The sequence below is a fragment of the Canis lupus genome, chromosome 8, assembly GCF_003254725.2.
Source record: "Canis lupus dingo isolate Sandy chromosome 8, ASM325472v2, whole genome shotgun sequence".
In the NCBI taxonomy this organism is placed as follows: domain Eukaryota; kingdom Metazoa; phylum Chordata; class Mammalia; order Carnivora; family Canidae; genus Canis; species Canis lupus.
The window spans coordinates 29,053,268-29,073,524 of record NC_064250.1 but is presented as its reverse complement, the minus strand read 5'-3'; the positions used below and the strand labels follow the sequence as shown (position 1 = coordinate 29,073,524).

At 36.7% G+C, this 20,257-nt stretch overlaps 2 protein-coding genes across 4 annotated transcripts in view; one reads left to right on the top strand and one right to left on the bottom strand.

Moving 5' to 3' along the window:
- The window catches only part of LOC112657586 (translation initiation factor IF-2-like), a 39,284-nt gene extending 31,974 nt beyond the window's left edge, over window positions 1-7,310 (bottom strand). Inside the window, exons 1-2 of the mRNA XM_049112993.1 lie at window positions 7,262-7,310; window positions 5,654-6,655 (exon numbers count right to left, since the gene is read on the bottom strand). Of these exons, the coding sequence (XP_048968950.1) occupies window positions 5,654-6,655; window positions 7,262-7,310 (1,051 nt within the window). The remainder of the gene's footprint in view (window positions 1-5,653; window positions 6,656-7,261) is intronic.
- On the top strand, window positions 5,867-19,447 carry GNPNAT1 (glucosamine-phosphate N-acetyltransferase 1). Of its 3 annotated transcripts, none has more exons than XM_025442391.3 (6): window positions 5,867-5,972; window positions 11,751-11,918; window positions 13,310-13,372; window positions 14,808-14,935; window positions 16,089-16,150; window positions 18,247-19,447. In XM_025442391.3, exons 2-6 carry the CDS (start codon window positions 11,765-11,767, stop codon window positions 18,392-18,394), a joined length of 555 nt encoding a protein of 184 aa, XP_025298176.1. In that variant the 5' UTR covers window positions 5,867-5,972; window positions 11,751-11,764; the 3' UTR covers window positions 18,395-19,447. The 3 variants fall into 3 exon arrangements, with proteins under 3 accessions (XP_025298176.1, XP_025298174.1, XP_025298175.1); XM_025442389.3 differs by having other exon boundaries at window positions 5,941-6,075; XM_025442390.3 differs by lacking the exon at window positions 5,867-5,972 and adding an exon at window positions 6,023-6,165.
- Window positions 19,448-20,257: the final 810 nt, after the last annotated feature.

The following is a 20,257-nucleotide window of genomic DNA, read 5'->3' as shown; positions in this document are numbered from 1 at the left end:
TGGGCTCCACACTCAGCGTGGAGTTGCTTGACCTTCTCTCTCCCTCTCCCCCTCTTCCTTATGCTTCCTTGCTGTCTTTCTCTAAAATAAATAAATCTTTTAAAAAAAATCAATAAAATTGATAAACCTCTACCCAGACCTATCAAGATAAAGAGACAAATGACTAAAATAAATAAAATCAGATAAGAGAAGAGAAATAACAACACCACAGAAATAAAAACAATTAAAAGAAAATATTATAAAAAACTATATGCCAACAAACTGGACAACCTAGAAATTCCTAGAAACATATAACCTCCCAAACAGAATCAGGAAGAAATAGAAAATTTGAACAGATCAAATTCTTTAAAGAATTTTAAAGAAAATTCTTTACCAGTAAAGAAACTGAATCACCAGGGACACCTGAGTGACTCAGCAGTTGAGCTTCTGCCTTCAGCTCAGGGAGTGATTCCGGGGTCCTGGTTTGAGTCCCATGTTGGTCCCCGCAGGGAGGCTGCTTCTCCCTCTGCCTGTGTCTGACTCTCTCTCTGTGTCTCTCATGAATAAATGAGTACAATCTTTAAAAAAATATTTAAAAAAAAAAAGAAATTGAATCACTAATCAAAAAACTCCCAACAAACAAAAGTCCAATTGCTTCACAGGTGAGTTTTACCAAACATTTAAAGAAGAGTTAATACATATTCTTCTCAAACTATTACAAAAAATAGAAAAGGAACGAAAAGTTCCAAATTCATCTATGAGATCAACATAACCCTGATTCTAAAACCAGATAAAGACACCACACACACACACACACACACACACACACACAAAAAAAAAAAAAAAAAGAGAGAGAGAGAGAGTGAACTATAGGCTAATTCTCTGATGAACATAGATGTAAAAATGTTCGACAAAATGCCACCAAACCAAATCCAACAATATATTTTAAAAAGTCTTTCACCACAATCAAGTAAGATTTATTTCTAGGTTGCAAGGGTGGTTCAATATTTGCACATCAATCAATGTGATACATTATTACATCAATAAGAGAAAAGATAAAAATCATATGATCATTTCAATAGATGCAGATAAAGCATCTGACAATGTATAACATCCATTCATGATAAAAACCCTCAACAAAGGAGGTTTAGAGAGAACATATTTCCAATATAATAAAGGCCATTTATGAAAAACCCACAGCTAACATCATCCTCAATGGGGAAAAATTGAGAGCATTTCCCCTAAGATCAGGAACAAGACAGGGATGTCCACTCTCACCATTTTTATTCAATATAGTACTGGAAATCCTAGCCACAGCAATCAGACAACAACAAAAAAATGAAAGGTATCCAAATTGGTAAGGAAGAAGCAAAACTTTCACTATTTGCAGATGACATGATATAATATATAAAAAACTCAAGACTCCACCAAAGAACTGCTAGAACTGATAAATGAATTCAGTAGTGGCAGGATACAAAATCAATGTACAGAAGTCTCTTATATTTCTATATAACAATAATGAACCAGAAGAAAGGGAAATTATGAAAACAAACCCATTTATAATTGCATCAAAAATAATAAGATATCTAGGAATAAATGTAACCAAAGAGGAAATACCTGTACTCTGAAAACCATAAAAGACTGATGAAAGAAATGAAGACAACACAAAGAAATGGGAAGACATTCCAAGCTTATGGATTGGAAGAATACTGTTAAAATGTCTATACTACCCAAAAACAATCTACACATTTAATGCAACTTCTCTCAAAATATGAAGAGCATTTTTTATAGAACTAAAACAATCCTAAAATTTGTATGGAACCATAAAAGACCCTGAATACCCAAAGCAATTTTGAAAACTAAAGCAAGGCCTGAGGCATCACAATTTTGGACATCAAGTAATATTACAAAACTATGTAATCAAAACAGTATGGTACTGACATAAAAATAGAAATATAGATGAATAGAACAGAACAGAAAACTCAGAAATAAACCCACAATTACATGGTCAATTAATTTCTGACAAAGCAGAAAAGAATATCCAATGGGAAAAAGACATTCTCTTCAACAAAAGGTGTTAGGAAAACTGGACAGCTTCATAAGAAAGAATGAAATTGGACCACTTTCTTACATCATATGCAAAAATAAATTCCAAATGGATTAAAGACCTAAATGTGAGACCTGAAACCATAAGAACCCTAAAGGAGAACACAGGCAGTAACATCTTTGACACTGGCTGTACAAACGTTTTTCTAGATAGGTTCCCTGAGACAACAGAAACAAAAATAAAAATAAACCATTGGGACTACATTAAAATAAAAAGCTTCTGCACAGTGAAGGAAACAGTCAACAAAACTAAAGGCAAACAAACAAAACAAAAAAAACCCTAAAAGGCAACCTTCAGAGTAGGAGAAGATATCTGCAAGTGACATATCTGATAAAGGGCTGGTACCTAAATATATATAAAGAACTTACACAATTCAATACCCAAAAAACAAACAGCCCAATTTAAAAATGGGTAGAAGACATGAACAGACATTTTTCCAAAGAAGATATATAGATGGCCAACTTTCACATGAAAAGATGTTCATCAACATCTAACCATTAGGGAAATGCAAATCAAAACTACAAGAGATATTACCTCACATGTCAGAATGGCTGAAATGAACAACACAAAACAACAGGTGTTAGCAAGGATGTAGAGAAAAAGGAAACCTTCTGCACTGTTGGTAGGAATGCAAACTGGTGCAGCCACTGTGGGAAACAGTGTGAAGGTTCCTCAAAGAATTAAAAATACAACTATCCTATGATCCAGCAATCACACTACTGGGTATTTACACAAAGAATAGAAAAACACTGATTCAAAAAAGATATATGCCCCCACATGTTCATTGCAACATTATTTAAAATAGCTAAGATATGGTACCAGCTAAAGTGTCCATCCATGGATGAATGGATAGAGAGGGTGTGGAATATATATGAATATATATTCATATATATATGGTATATACATTCATATATATTTATATATATGAATATTCAGCCATAAAAAAGTCATGAAATCCTGCCATTTGTAACAACATGGATGGAGCTAGAGTATTATGCTAAGCAAAATAAGTCAGAGAAAGACAAATACTATATGATTTTGAGAAACAAAACAAGTAAGCAAAAGGAAAGAAAAGAGAGAGAGACAAACCAAAAAGCAAACTCTTAACTATAGAGAATAAACTGATAGTTACCAGAAGGGAGGTGAGGGGGGGGGGGAAATGGATGAAATAGGTGATGGGGATTAAGAGTACACTTATTATGATGAGCACTTAGCAATGTATAGAATTACTGAATCACTAAATTGTACACCTGAAATATAAACACTGTATGTTAACTAACTGGAATTAAAATTAAAACTTAAAAAAACTGTTCTAAACAGCACCAAACAAAAACATGTTCCTCAAAAATTTTAAAACATAAACTATCATATGGTCTAGCAATTCCACTTCTGTTATCTATCCAAAGCAAATTAAACTGCCATCCAGAAAAGATATACATATCCACATGTTCATAGCAGCATTATTAATAAATAGATAAGACATGGAAACAACTTAAGTATCTATTCTTAGATGAGTGGATAAAGAAGTTTGTGTTTATATATATGTAGGTACACACATGGTGGCATATTATTCAGCCATTAAAAAGGAAATCCTGTCATTTACAACAACTTGGATGGAGCTTTAGTACACTACAGTAAGTGAACTTACTGTAGAGAGAAAGACAAATACTCTATGATCTCACTTATAAGTTGAATCTAAAAACAAGAACAAATTCATAAAGAGAACAAATTAGTGGTTGCCAGAGGTGGGGGGTGGGGAACAAAATCAGTGAAGGAGTCGAAAGGCACAAAGTTCCAGTTATGAGTTAAATTAGTCCTGAAGATGTAATGTAGGCATGGTGACTATAAGTAATAATACTGTATTGTATATTTGAAAGTTGCAAAGAGAGAAGCATCTGGATGGTTCAACTGGTTAAGCATTTGCCTTCTGTTCAGGTCATGATCCCAGGGTCCTGGGATTGAGCCCTGTATCAGGCTCCTTGCTTCTCCCTCTCTACTCTGTTCATGCTCTCTGTCGCTATTTCTGTCTCTCTATAATAAATAACAAAATCTTAAAAAAAAAAAAAGCCTCAAAGAGAATAAATGTTAAAAGTTCTCATCACAAGAGAAAAAAATTTGTAAGTATGTGTGGTGAGGCATGTTACCTAAACTTACTGAGGTAATCATTTTGCAATGAGTAAGTACATCAAATCATGATGTTATACATCTAAAACTAATACACTGTTACATGTGAATTATATCTCAATAAAAAACTAAATAAAAATGACTAGAGAACACATTAATGATTCCATTAAACTAGACTTTGAGATTGCCATCTGGCTACGCTTGGTTCCTCACTGCAAGTAAACCAACAGGCAAAGAAGGAGGACACTCACTGTACTGGCTAGTGACTATTAAGGAGAAATTGTGTTCCTCTGGCACAAAAGGGAAAAGGAAGGAATATATCTGAAATGCAGTAGGTACCTAAGGTACCTCTTAGAACTGTGCTCTGTGATAAATTTTATAATTGACTGCTTCAGTTTTTGCTAAATTATAAAATTTACCTCTTAGAACTGTGCTCTGTGATACATTTTATAACTGCTTCATTTTTTGCTGAATTACAACATTTACAGGATTCTGTTACTCCGAGAAAACTCACTGAAAACGTAGGGCCAGAGTGTGATAAGGAAACAAGGCTATATGTTTCTTAATATTTGTGGCGTTTCTTTCTTTTTTTATAGCTTATACATTCTTTCCCATGCAAAAGGCTAAAAAGAAGAACGGATACAGAAAACTGGATGCCATCAGCCTCACTGATGTTTGAAGGTGGTGAGAATGCACGAACCTGTAAAAGTGTTAACCGGAATTTAAGTTTCACAAAGAAGCAGAAAATAAAACTCCCGGCAAGACTATATATGGTGTTCATTGAACAGTATTGTTTAAGAATAAAACACTTTGCAATTTCAGAAAGTTGAAATTTATGGTATACCCCAGCGAATGGGAGCTACTAGCTAGCTGTGTGACGTTGGTACATTACTTTAACATCTCTGAACTCGGGTGTCCTAATCTGTAAAATGAGGACACATGTTTTGGAAACGGGAGGTGGGAGAAAAAGTCATTTTTTTTTTTCCGTGTCCTAACCCCCCCCCCCCCCCCCCCCGGTGTTTCTCCGTCTCAGCAGAACTGACATTTCACCCCGGGCTGGAAGGTCGTCGTGGGGCCCTGTCCTGTGTACTTGGAGACGGTGAACAGCATACCTGGTCTCTACCCACCTGTACCCTCTGTCATCTGGAGAGATGCTAGTGACACGTCTCCCACAGACAGGAGGCTGAAAAAGCTCCCGACATTGCCAATGGTCTTCTGGGAGGCAAAACCCGCCACAGCTGAGAACCAGTGTCTCAACCCTACGGTTCATCCAAAAAGGATCTGAAAGGAGCGTCACGGCCCCACTTCATGAGGTGACTCAGCTGCCAGCCAGTCGCCGAAGTCCTAGTTAAAGGGACTATTGAAGGAAGGGGCCCCAAGGAGGGCAAGAAGCCGCACCGCCGGCTTCCGAAAATGAAAGAGGCCCACGCGGTGACCACTTACAGAGCGTGGCCGACGGCTGGGCAGAGCGCCCTCCCCCGAGGCCCAGAGCCGGACGCCGCCGCGAGGGCCGCGCGCGGGGAGCCAGCCGGGGCGCGACCCCCACGCCGCCGGGAGGCGGAGCCCCGGGAGGCCGTTCTCGCCGCGCCACGTGCCGGAGCCGCCGCAGGCCCCGCCCCCCGAGCGCCCCTGCGTAAGCGGCCGGGCTGAGGCGGAGGCGGAGGCGGAGGCGGAGGCGGAGGCGTTGGCGCTGCCACGTCCTGGTCGCGGCTCGCGCAGCGGCGGCCGCACGGCAACCGTGGCTCGGGAGGTGGAGGAGGAGGTGGGGCTGGCGCTGAAGCCGGATCCGGATCCGGTACCGCGTCGCCGGGTGGGAGAGAGTCCGACGGGCCTGGAGAGGAGCGCCGAGCGCGAGGCCCCCACGGGTGAGGGAGGCTGAGGGCCGGGGAGCGAGAGCGGGGCCGCGCCGGGTGACCTGGGGGCCTGGGGGGCCTGCCTTCACGGTTACCAAACAGGTGTGACTGGGACCGCTGCCCGGGCGGGGCGAGGGAGGTGGGCCCGGGGCGAGGTGTGCGTTTAGCTTGGCCAGGTGGGGGCACTTGTGGTTGTGGAGCGCGGTTGGGAGCAAGTTGAGCGGACGCGCGCCTGGAGCCGAGCGCGGTTCGGGATGAGGGCGGGTGGTCCAGCCGCGCGGGGCTGGCCCTGGCAGGCCGGAGCAGGGCCGGGAGTCGAACTCTCGGCTCGGCAGGCTCTGGCCCGGGGGATCGAGACGCTTGCCCACAGTCTCTCTGCCGCCATCGGTTTTGAACGGGCACGAGTGCCCCGACCCCCTCCCCCTCCCCCGTCCCTTTCCGAGCTGCACCCCACGGCGGTCGGGAGCCGCTTGAGGACACGCTCCTGCTCGGAGGAGCACACCCTGCCCTGACTGGTTGGGGCTTTCCGTGCGGGGAGGAGGCCATCCTTTGTCTCTTTTCCCGGGGCTCGTACCCCTGGACGCACTGGGCGCTAGGATTTCCCCTTACAAGAGGTGCTGATGTTTACGTAAACCGAAGTCTTAACATTTCCTACAACGTTGAAACGGGGGGGGGGGGGGGGGAGGGGGGAGGGTGGATTATGGGATTAGTTTTGTTAGGTTATATACAGTGGTGAGCAAATCTTAGAATGGATCTCAAGAAATCATTGAGATCAGTCCTATTTAGGCAGAATTCGCTGACTTTTTTTTTTTTTTTTTTTTTCTTCAAAATGAGACTTATTAACCTGTCTGGTGCGATGATGTAAAGATTGGCGTGTATTGAGTATGGTATTTTAGGGCTCAGGGTAGGAAAACAAGATAGGATTCTAGGCTCAGTTCACTCATTTGCAGTGTTACCTTGGGGCTCCACATGCTCCAGTTTCCTAATCGGTAGTCTGGGAATAATGCCAGATTATAGGGGTCAAATTAACGATCAGAAAATAACTTTGTAAAATTCTCAAGTGAAGTATAAATTGCACGGTTTCATACAAATGGCCAGGCCTCCTAAAATCATCAGCGAATAAAGAGTGTTTGGCCTTCAGATAAAAAATGTAGCCAAATTATTATTGAAATGGTTATGAAATGCATATAGACAAGACCTAAAGTCTCAGAGAACCTTTCCCCGTTCACCATGTACTGAAGTAACATAGCGATGGCCTTGAGGTATGTAAAGCAGTTTACATTGGGCCTTGGATTATGCTTTTAAAATTTTTGTATCGACTTTAAAATTTTTCATTCCCAGTGTCCAACTTGTTGCTCCTAGTTACTTGCTTCCAGCAGCACCTCCTCCCTATTTGTATTTTTGTGTGCTGTAGAAACTGGGAAACCAGATTGTAGAAATTGTGTCCAGAGAGTAGTCAAATGAATGAAAACCTGATGATCCTAGTAAAAATGAGTTTGGTGGATGATTTTTGTCATATCACTTGTGGCAATTTGGGAATCCTTCTTTTGAGTTTTTTGAAATGTGACCTTCAAGTAAGTCTCTTGCCATTTGCTATTCATTCACCAGGCATTTATTGGGTTGTTAGGCATATATGGGCCTTGTAAATGCACACAAACTTGGCAGTTAAATTGGAAAAGTTCTGGAGAAATATTTAGGGAGGTTAAGGGCTTACTTTTTTAAAATCGGTCACCCCAGTGATAATGATGAGATTCCCCCTCAAACCACTGCAGTTCTATTTACTGAAATTTCCTAGTTTTGCAGTACCTTGGGGTACCTTAAGATGCTAAATTATTATTTATTTTTAAAAAATATTTTATTTATTCATGAGAGACAGAGAGAGAGGTAGAGACACGACACGGGCAGAGGAAGAAGCAGGCTCCACGCAGGGAGCCTGACACGGGACTCAATCCGGGTCTCCAGGATCACTCCCTGGCCTGAAAGCAGGCCCCAAACCGCTGAGCCATCCAGGGATCCCCTAAAATATTTCTTTTGTAAACCAAATTTATCTATTTCATTCCTTTCTAAAATCTTTCAAAATTTGGTGTCAAATCACATCCTATTTTAACTTTCCCAGCATATTAATTGGGCACCAGCAGAATTTTACTAACTGGGGGTGGAGTAAGATGAAGGAAACTTTAAGTATAGCTTTGTTTTATAAAATAGCCATACTTAAAATAAAATAACATTTTGTTATTTCTGATGACCTGAGTAATGGATTCTTATTTCTATTTAGAATGCTTTATTGTATTTTGACATGTCTGATACTCTTATTTTTCAAATACAGTTTATAAGTGTTGCGTTTGATTAAATTTTTATCTTATACAATGAAGTAGGGAATTCATCTTCACTAGTTCATCTTCAGTACAAAGAGTACAGAATCTGGAGTCATGCAGGAATGGCTGCATAATCTGTGGTAACCTGTGCAGAGTTTCAAGACAGTGGCAACATAGACTAGAACCAAGTGTGGGGCCCTGGGCAGCTGCACAGGTCCAGTGCCCTTGAAGCTGGCTCTGTTGTCTGGTTCTAATCCTAACTTTGTTCCTTATTGGCTTTGTTATCTTGAGCAAGTTACCTTGCCTGCTTCCTGGTCTGTAAAATGGAGGTAATAGTGATATTTCATTTTATTCTTATGTGTTAACAAATACAAAGCACTCCATAAATTTTAGCCAGTATTATTTATTTTTATGATCATTCGTGGAATAGGACCATTAGGCTAAAGAAAAGCACAGGAAAACATTAGTATTTACTGTTTTAAAATTCATTCGTTAAATGCTTCGTAATCCTAGTTCTCCTGTATACCTCCTCTCCCCTTTCTCTTCAAAATTATTATTTTGCGTGTTTTCTAGGCTATATTTTATTGTGAACTCAGGCAGCTTCGTAGGAAAAAGTAATCTAGTTAACTTTATTTTTTTTTTTTTTTTTTTTTTTTTTTTTTTTTTTTTTATTTACGATAGTCACAGAGAGAGAGAGAGAGAGAGAGAGGCAGAGACACAGGCAGAGGGAGAAGCAGGCTCCATGCACCAGGAGCCCGACATGGGATTCAATCCCGGGTCTCCAGGATTGTGCCCTGGGCCAAAGGCAGGCGCTAAACCACTGCGCCACCCAGGGATCCCTCTAGTTAACTTTAAATTATTGTAATGTTCATCTAAATTCCCTTTTCGCTTTCTTTAAACTTCATGGTTATACCTACATGATAAATAAAATGATCATCAAACTGTTTAAATAGTGTGCCACCCTGAGGTACTTAAGTTTTTTAACACTTTCTGGCTTCTGAAATTAATATATGTTTTACCTTGTTAATAAATAAATAGCCTGTTTATTTGTATACCTGAAAAACAGTGTTGTTACCCATCTTTCAGATGGGTATACCTAAAAGCTTCAGGGATCAGTTATCAGGGACAGATGGCAAAATGCATGCATTAAAGTTAACTTATAAAAAAATGTTTCAAGTGGACTGTAAGCTTGTTAAATTTGATTGCTGATCATCACAATTTATTTCCTTATTATTCTTAGAACCAGGTATAGAGTTTATAGCATAACATATTTGAGTCCTTTTTGGGGGGCGGGGAAGCCCCTTGGATTCTACATAATACACTATGATTTTTTTTTTTTATTCTTTCTTTCCTAAGAATGTTTCAGTTTAACATAACATAAACAGGGATGCCTGGGTGGCTCAGGGCTTGATCCTGGGATTGGGGATCTGAGTCCCATATCGGGCTCCTTGCAGGGAGCCTGCTTCTCCCTCTGCCTGTGTCTGCCTCTCTCTCTCTGTCTCTGTGTGTCTCTCATGAATAAACAAATAAAATCCTTAAAAAAAAATATATAGATAACCTGTCATCCTTTTTGTAGCCCTTGCTACAGTGCCTGATTCATGAGTTAATGTAAAGATGAAAAATATCAAAAATTTACAAACATGAATTTGTAATTAGTTGCTAACTAAAATATGTCTTGTTGAGCATTTGCAGTATGCCAGGCACTATTAAGTGCTGTATATAATAATTCATTTTGTCCTAATAATTTCATCTCCATTTTACAAATGAAACATTATCAGAGCTGACATTAGCCATAATCAAATTTGACATTTGAACATTAGTGTGACTCCAGAGCTCATGCTCTTTTCCATCTTAGATTTAAATTCTAGCTCCACTTTGTGATCTTGGGCAGGTTACTTTACATGTCCTGCCTGCATTTCCTCGCCTGTTAAAATGGAGAATAATCACCCTCATCCTGTAAGATTGTTAAAGTAAATGAATTAGTAATGTGTAAAGTCCTTTGAACAATGTCTGGTCCATCAGAAGTGCTGAACAATGTTAACTTCTAATTAACTTCTTAATTACATCACACTACCTTCCCAAAGCCTCTACTACAGTTGCAGCATTACTTGTATGGTTATGTTGGGTTCCACAGGCAGGAGTTTAATCAACCTTTAAGAAAAAGTTAATAACAATTGCCCTTAAGCATAATGTGACTTAGGAAATAAGGAACATAATGGGAGTAGGGTTATTGGAAAAATCGTTAAATGGACTTTAATTTTTCCTGTTTCCTTGTTTGGTGGTAGTTATAGATAGGTATCTTAAATTCTTTGTTTCTGGAAGCAAGTATCAAATAGTTTCTTTAACTGAGTAAAGGGATAGAAATAAGAGAGGTTGCTTTACAGTCTCCTAATAGTTCTTAGGAAGACCCCATTCTAGTGGCTCTGTGTTCCACAGACATTCCGCTGCCCGCATTGTTATTCTTTATATAACTTGTTTTTCTATTATATCTGTTATTTAGTCTTTTTTATTAGACTACAGGTAGTAAGAATCTTCCATTTCTAAATGTTCAAAAAAGACAATACTATAATTGATCCTTTTATAATCACATGAAAGACTGGCAATTCTTAAGCTGCCTAAATGCCGCTGAGAAAGTTACATTACAGATTTTTGGAAAATCCTGGTGTGAAAACAAAATCCAACAGATACCTTTAATATGAATGTCATAGCTGAAACCAAATATTACAATTAATGTAGAGAGTATTTTAAGCCAGTTCATCAATTATCTTTCCATAGTCCATATAAAAAAACAAGTAACATGCACAGTAAGTCTTAGTGGTAAGACTGCCAACAAATAATTTCTTAGCCAAATAATAAAATCCAATAATGAAAAAACATAAAAGTTCATGGGAAGTCAGCTATTCACAGAGCTATGCTAGTACCAACCCATAGGAAAAATGTGTTATTTTTTTAAGAATTTATTTTTTATTTTAGAGTGCACATGTGTGAGTATGGAGAAGGTCAGAGAGAGAAGGAGAGAATCTTCAGCAGACACCATCCATGCTTAGTGCGGAGCCAACACTGGCTGGATCTCACAACCCTGAGATCATGACCTGAGCAGAAACCAAGTCAGTTGCTGAGCCACATAGGCACCCCAGGAAAAATGTTTTAAAACACTTGGTAGAAAATGGGGTTTTAAAGTTTAAAACTTAGAAATTTAGTCACTTGTTTTCTGATGATCACCATGAGTTTTCTATTTATCTGTGGTTGTGGCATTTATGTTAGATTCAGGATAGAATAAAATACCTTGCATATGTGTTAATTTTTATTAAGTAATTTCATCAATCCTAATTCCCTATTAAAAATGCCTTACCATTTAAAATTGTATTTTAGACCTTACTGCAAAGATGAAACCTGATGAAACTCCTATGTTTGACCCAAGTCTACTCAAAGAAGTGGACTGGAGCCAGAATACAGCTACATTTTCTCCAGCCATTTCCCCAACATATCCTGGAGAAGGCTTGGTTTTGAGGCCCCTTTGTACTGCTGACTTAAATAGAGGTAGGGACTCAGTTTACAAATCCTGGTTAGAATTATACAGTTGGCCCTTGAACAACATGGTAGGTAGGGGCACTGACCCCTGTGCATTTGAAAATCTGTTTATAAATTTTGATTCACCAAACACTTAACTTACTAATAGCCTACTGTTCACTGAAAGCCTTATCAATAAGAAATGGTTGACTAACACATATCTTATAAGTGTTATATATTGTATTTTTAAAGTAAGCTAGAGAAAAGAAAATGTCATTAAGGAAATCATAAGGAAGATAAAATTTACGGTACCGTAATGTACTTATTAAAAAAAATCTGTAAGTGGACCTGCACAGTTCAAACCTGTGTTATTCAAGGGTCAGCTGTAATTAGCATTCTATTTTCTCTAGAAACATATGTTGTTTAAAAAATATTTGCATTTTGAATTATTTTTATACTTAATTTTTTAAAAGATTTTATTTTGAAGTAAACTCTCCACACAGTGTGGGGCTCAAATTCACCACCTCAGAATCAAGAGTTGCATGCTCATTTATAAAGTGACTGAGACACTCAACTCCCAATATATGTATGTATCATGGCTAAGTCCAAGTATTACTCTGAAATATTTCATATGGCTTAAATACAGCACTAATTAAGAATCCCAAAAGACTTTTCTTCATGAAAGTGAAATTATCATCTATAATGACACATAAGGAAGAATCTTCTCTAAGAAGCTGAATAGGGAATGAGAGTGGAGATAATTTGCCTTGGATACATTGCAAAGGTTTTGTTTACATATATTTTTAATGTCTAAGTTCTCCAAAATGATTTTTTAAAATTTTATAATAAAAAAAAATGAACTTTTTCATTTCCTTTTTGGTAGGAAATCTAAAGAAACTAATTTTGGTAAGCTAAATATTGAGTGTGTAGAAATTAAGATTCTCAAAGTTTTAAAATGTTCACATTAACAATAATGAAATCGGTTATCTTGTCTCAACAATATTGCTTTTATTTTTAAAATAGTATACTTGGGCATAATGACAGTCTTGTTGCACTTTTAAGTAAAATCAAAGCACGTATTTGGGAAAACTTGGCATTTCCTGCACCAAATTTAATGCAAATTACACATTGAAAAATATACCTGCTGGTTTTTAAATATTGAATCATTAAGGTCGGCGCTATTCCAAAAATCTCATACAGCCAAAAACATTGGTAGAACCTATTATTCTTTGTTTTATGTAATGATTACAGAAGGAATAATGGGTTTCAGCTTAATCTTTAATAAAATGATTATTTTTAAAATGATTACAGAAAGTTGTGAAAACACAAATGCCCACAATCCTACCAGCTTCACACATTCATTCCTTCTTTTAATCTTTTATATGGTCTTCTCATAATTTGAAATCTGTTTTTCACACTAGGTTTTTTTAAGGTATTAGGCCAACTGACAGAGACTGGAGTGGTCAACCCTGAACAATTTATGAGTAAGTACTACAGCCCCTTTTCCTGAATGAAAAATAAAGGGAAACAAGATTTTTTCATTTAGGGCTATGTTCAGTGTCTACTTGTGTTTTTCTTCAAATAGCTGGAAATTATTCATATAGCAGTTAGCCATTTTCTTATTTAAATGTTTAATGTGGCTAACCTGTTATAGGATCCAAGAGTAATAATTACCGTGTTTTACAAAACACCTAACTTTTTAGATAATTACTGTAGCTGGTGACAGCTCTAGAGATTGTTCTGTACTGTAGTATATTTCATGTGGTTAGGTTATTCATGGAAATTTCATCACCAAATATAGGGTAAGAGATTATGTTCTGAATTTAGTTTGTTTTTATTAAATTTTAAGATCCATAGGAATCAGAATGTATAGTTCAGCCCCTTTTTTTTAGTCCATATGAGAGAATGGAAACCAGAGAGGTCAAATGACTGAAGATCACAGGTAGTTATTGGTAAGGAAAGGAATAGAACTTTCCTGATTCCATCTAGTGCTCTAACACTGTCCTCCTGTTTGCTACAATATCTTCATTTCCTCCATTAGGTAATTTTGTTATGTACTCTATTTGAGCCTCCCAAGATGAAGATCATCATTTTCTGATTTTCATTGTTTTTCTTCACTGAATTTATTTCTTCTTTCCACTCCAGAACCCTATCTAGAACAAGACTATGGAAATAAACTATATATGAGATTAGGCTTTTTTATGCATATCTGATTAGATGGAGAAACCTATTATTTGGCAATATAAGTTCTAAAAATCAATTTGAGAGTAAAGTATTCCATCTTTGCATTTGTCATGGGACTTTGGAATGATTACCTAGAAATGAAGACAATTTTCAACCTACTTCACAAGGTGCTTTCAAAACAAGCAAAACTGAGGATTCTGTTTTTAAAAAAGCAAGTCAGGTAGTCATGAAACCACTTCAGGTCACAAGGAGAAAACTGAAAACTACTTGTCAAAATGTTTTGAAGCCAGAAGACTAAAAGTTACAGAATGGAGCCGTGTAAACATTCTATTAAAATTTGCATTTTGTTCTACTCAAATACTGAGTGTTGTAAAGGTTAAAGAAAGTAATGACTTAAAGTAATGAAGATATTAAGACAGTCTTCAATTCATTAGTCACAGAAGTGGCAACATCTACAATTTATTTGTATTATAAGTGCCATTCATCTGACATAGCTGTTAATAGTTGTACTTTGCTAACAGGTTTTTCAAAGGTAAGGGCCATATTCCAAGTGATAATGATTGCTCATATTTTGGCCACTTGGACATTTCTGACATTTTCTTTAGAAACAAAGTGTAAATTACCATGATGAAGTAGCTTTTAAGTATTCAATAATGGTATTAGTTAATCCTAGCATTTTTATGGCACCTACTAAAGTTTAATGTCCACCACATAACACTTTTCCAATTTCCACAGAATCTTTTGAGCACATGAAGAAATCCGGGGACTATTATGTTACAGTTGTGGAAGATGTGACTTTAGGACAAATTGTTGCTACAGCAACTCTGATAATAGAACATAAATTCATCCATTCCTGTGCTAAGGTATGTGTTCACATTAATGCTTAGGACTAAAATGAACAGGTGTTTTCTAGCAAAACTAACTTTGAGTTTCCATTAGACCAATCTATTTTCTCACTGCATTTCATTATAAAATGAGCTGTACTGCCCTGAAAACTTTGCTTACTAGAAATCACTTAGTAACATTTTCCCATTGTGTTCTGGAAGTTGGAAGAAAATGTATTAATAATCTGAATTGTTTGCTAAAAATTGTTTTGTAAGGTGTCAGATTTGGTAAAATCCTAGAGAAACCAAGTCAGCATCATGTATTTGGCAGTAATGATTAGAATACCTGATGCTATTTTTCAAAAAACACAATACTGTATATATAGATTAACACAAATTTCCATCAGTTTCCAAGCAGTTAAAGGGTTCAGAATATTATATCATTAACCCTTGACCAACATGAGTTAAGGACACTGATACCCCCCCACCTATCTGCAATCAAAAATCTGCATGTTACTTGACTCCTGAAACTACTAATAGCCTACTGTTACTGGAAGTGTTACCAATAACATAAATAGCTCATTAACACATTTTGTATGTTAGATATATTACGTATGGCATTTTTATAGTAAAGCTAGAGAAAAGAAAATGTTATTAAATCATAGTGAAAATATTTACAGAGTATTTATCCAAAAAAATCTGCATATAAGTGGCACACCTGTGCTGTTCAAACCCATGTTGTTCAAGGGTCAACTGTATTCTCTAATTTCTAGTGCCCGTTCACTCCTCATGACTCACATGAGAACCTAGGTAATCCAGTGAAAATAGATAGGAACATTTGGAATGTATTGTGAGGTATGAATTTTGGTGGGGTTTCTTTACTAGAAATTAATCAATTGTATTTAGATGTTTGAAAGAAAACTATTAAGCAAGGAGTTAAGATGTTGTAGTATAACATGACAAAATTACATTTTGGTGATGTGGATTCTGAAATCTTTAAAACAGTGGGGTGGGCAGATTTAAGACATGGACAAAACAAGATTAGGCCACAAGTTGATTCATTATAGTAAGTAAAAAAGGCATTTTGGTTTTTAAAGTTTGTTCATAAAACATCACTGAATTGTCACTTGCTGATTTAGCTAAAAACAAAACTACATGCCTAAGTCTTTTAAACATTGTTAAACATTTTCAGAGAGGAAGAGTAGAAGATGTTGTTGTTAGTGATGAATGCAGAGGAAAGCAGCTTGGCAAACTGTAAGTAGGCAGAAACAAGGTTAGATATTTTTTCTGTTGTAGTTAATATGTTCTTTCGTCAATGTTTTCCTGTTTGAAATTCTTTTTAGATGTCATCAATTAGGCTCACTCAGCAGCTTAAGCTAAATTTAATGAACAAAGTACTTTTATGTTTTATCATTTAGTTTAGAAATTAGAAGTATACTGTTTCGTAGACCATAAATTTTTTTTTTATTTTTTATTTTTTTAATTTTTATTTAGTTATGATAGTCACAGAGAGAGAAAGAGAGGCAGAGACAGAGGCAGAGGGAGAAGCAGGCTCCATGCACCGGGAGCCCGACGTGGGATTCGATCCCGGGTCTTCAGGATCGCGCCCTGGGCCAAAGGCAGGCGCCAAACCGCTGCGCCACCCAGGGATCCCGCCATAAAATTTTTTAAATTAACTTTTTAAAAGATTTATTCATGAAAGACGGGGGGGCGGGCAGAGACATAGGCAGAAGGAGAAGCAGGCTCCATTCAGGGAGCCTGATGTGGGACTTGATCGGGGACTCCAGGATCAAGCCCTGAGCCGAAGGCAGATGCTTAACCGCTGAGCCACCCAGTCGTCCCTTTAAATGAACTTTTAATAATAGTATTCTACTAGTAGGAAAAAAACTTGTGGCCAGGTCAAGTGATTCACCCCAGTTTCCCAGTCATGTTTAAAAACAAAGGAGATGTTCTGTCTCCTAAGTTTTATTTATTTTTGTCTCATAAGTTTTAGAAACATACTGAAACAGGCTTTGTTAAAATCTTCTGTGCATTTATCTAAATCTTTTAAAATAAATGTCTCATAGGTTTATTGCCTATCTTATAAGCTAGAACTTGCTTTAGTACCATCTCTTCTGAGTTTTAGGAATTCACTCAGTAAATTTTTAGTACTTGCTATGTGCCAGATACTATTCTAGGTATTTAGGATATATCAATGAACAGACCAGACCAGCTTCTAGTATTCTAGTCCACTTAATTTTATCATACCTTTTATAATTTCATAACTTCAGTCAAAATGTTCTCTCTTCAAAATGATACACAACTTTTCAGTCTATGCAAATATGAGAAACCCTTCTGGATAAATTTTTGTAGATCTTTTCTGGTCTTTTTCTCCCTAAGGCAGTTAGAATCATATTCCATTTTTTTAAGATTTTCTTTACTTATTTGAGAGCAGGGGGAAGGGCAGGAGGAGGAGACTCCCCACTGAATAGGGAGCCCAGGGTGGAATGGAGGGGCACCCATCCCAGGACCCTGGTATCATGACCTGAGGCGAAGACAGACACTTAACCCCAGCCAGGAGCCCCTAAAATCACATTCTATTGGGTTTGGAAAATGTATACTTTTTTGCTGTATTTCATATTAATTAGAGCAATCCAGAGTTAATCTGATACATATTTTCACAAACGTTAGCTTTAAAATGATAACAAAAGCTATTTATTTCACATGGGAAATCACGTGGGAAATGTTGACTGTTCCTGAGTAGTTTGAATAGATTTAGGGAAAAAAAAATTTAAATTTTGGCCATATTTTTAAAAAGATTGAGTCTTTAGTTTTTTTTTTTTTTTTTTTTTCTTTAGTTGTTAACATTAATCTTAAAACTAGTATTGGGATCCCTGGGTGGCGCAGCGGTTTGGCGCCTGCCTTTGGCCCAGGGCGCGATCCTGGAGACCCGGGATCGAGTCCCACGTCGGGCTCCCGGTGCATGGAGCCTGCTTCTCCCTCTGTCTGTGTCTCTGCCTCTCTCTCTCTCTCTCTGTGACTATCATAAATAAAAATAAAAAAAAAAAAAAATTAAAAAAAAAAAAACTAGTATTAAGGAGGGTTTAGGGTGAATTTAGTATTGTTCTATTATATAATGGGCTAGAGATTACTAGGTAAAGTATATTTGAAACAGTAAAATGCTTGGGGTGAATTAAATGCTTACCCACTTACAATTTGAATATTTAAATATAGTGAGAAAGGTCATGGTTAAATCTCTAATATAAATTTGAAGTTTTATTTATATAATCTTCATTCATATTATTACTCAAATGCACTTTTATTAACAAATGCTCTATGCTTTCCCTCCCTCCCCCATTTTTGAATTTCAGGTTATTATCAACCCTTACTTTGCTAAGCAAGAAACTGAACTGTTATAAGATTACCCTTGAATGTCTACCACAAAATGTTGGTTTCTATAAAAAGTTCGGATATACAGTATCTGAAGAAAACTACATGTGTCGGAGGTTTCTAAAGTAAAAAATCATTTAAGAAAGACATTTGTAAAAGGAGCTAATGCAACAAGGCAATACTCTCCCTAGAGTTAAAATACTTTGTTGCTGCAACTCAGTGACCTCCATAAATACTGGATCGGAAAAAAAAAACATTGTAATACAACAAGTATAATGACATTTAGAAGATTACTTTGGGCTGGTGGGACATGCTGTGAGCTTAGATTACAAATGAGTATTATAAAAGGGGATGATTTTTAACCAAAGGAATATATTTTTAACTTGAATCTTTTCTTGCATTGTATTTTTCTAAAGTTTGGCTTCATTTCTTTGTAGTTACAGTATAGGTAGTAAGAGTTATGTGTCTGCTATCTGTACTGATCATTAAAAAAAAGCATACCATGAATAAGGCTGTTATCACATTCATAAAATGAGTATTTTTGTTTCAAAGAAATACCAGAAACCACTTGAGTGTATCATTTTTCCATATATTATATGAAATTGGATAAAACTAAATGTAATACAGTCCAGCATTTGTTGATCCTAATATATATTGGTAAACAACCTGGTCAGCCTTTTAAAGTAGAAATGAAAATGATAAAATGTGACAAGATTCAAAGTAAAACAATTTAAGTGTACATCTAAAAGTTTATAATTCTTATGCAGATAAGGTACTACCTGTCTTATATGTGAAATATAATTATTGTTTAAAATGAGCAAATATAAGGTACTTTTTAACAGTGAATTAACAAATCTTGGCATATTATGTATTTCTAACCTGATTTCTCATCTTTTCATCAATTTCTGAAGCCTTCTGAGTAATGTTTTTATGAAAAATAAATAACAAAATTGAGTGGAATATTTAAATATGTATCACTGCATTTGTTACTCCTTAAAATGCTGATGGAAGCTTTTCTATTTACTGTGAGTGTCATGGTACTATTATTCTGGTCACTATCTTATTTTGATTTTATTTATTTTAATTATTTTTTTAAGTTGAAGAATTGGATATTTTATTAATGGTTCTAATCTTTTGCATTCCATGTTACATTAAACCTGTTCATATGATGAAGTTTTAAAACTCTATGTCTGGGTTTTTCTTGAGTCTTCGGTCACATCCTGGTTCATAAGTGACTTCAGTTTTGTGTGATTTTTGTAAATTAAGTGGGAAGGTAAAGACAACCACTTTTTAATCCCTCTAACTCACACCTACCTCAGCTGGATTTAAGATTTCTCCCCTTGGAGTAAGCTAAAGTTGGCTGTCTAAAACAACAAAAACCCTTCTTCACCAAGAGTGTACTACTTACCTGCTAATGACCTATGCATATGAATTGATGTCTCTAGTGAAAGCAACAAACCTGCTAGTTTTGCCTTTTCAGGAGTCCTACAACCTTAGCATGACAGTAGCTTTATTAGGTACATTCTGGTAATTAAGATCCATATTAAAAAAAATAATCCCTAACAGAATGCAAAATTGAATGCTTTACCTTACTTCTGAACAATTTGAAGTAAAATTATCTACAAAGTTAGTATTTAAATAAATCACTTTAACCAGTGTCCTTAAGGTCTTAAGTCCTTCCTATAGGAAAGTTACAAAGTACATTATATAAAAATTGTGTCCTTGAGCAAAATGGTGATCTATATTTAGCTTTAGTTAGCTAGAGTATGTTTAAAATTTTCTAAACCATACTGAGTAAACCTTGAGTACAGAAAACTGCATAAAACATTTCATGTAAACCATATATGCATATTTTAAAGCATTACTTTGCTTTTGAAAAGGTAGAATGAAGTGACAGTTGTGATTTTTATTATGCCTCAGATATTTTGTATATTTACATTTCCATAATTGTAGGATGCACATTTTTTACACTAGTATTTTGGAAATCTGGAT

What these genes read in the sequence shown, in the direction of transcription:
- GNPNAT1 (XM_025442391.3), top strand. Translation starts at nt 11,765, where the DNA reads ATGAAACCTGATGAAACTCCTATGTTTGACCCAAGTCTACTCAAAGAA. An exon ending in TACTGCTGACTTAAATAGAG is followed by an intron (nt 11,919 to 13,309) that starts GTAGGGACTCAG and finishes TTTTCACACTAG; the next exon opens with GTTTTTTTAAGGTATTAGGC. An exon ending in GGAAAGCAGCTTGGCAAACT is followed by an intron (nt 16,151 to 18,246) that starts GTAAGTAGGCAG and finishes TTTGAATTTCAG; the next exon opens with GTTATTATCAACCCTTACTT.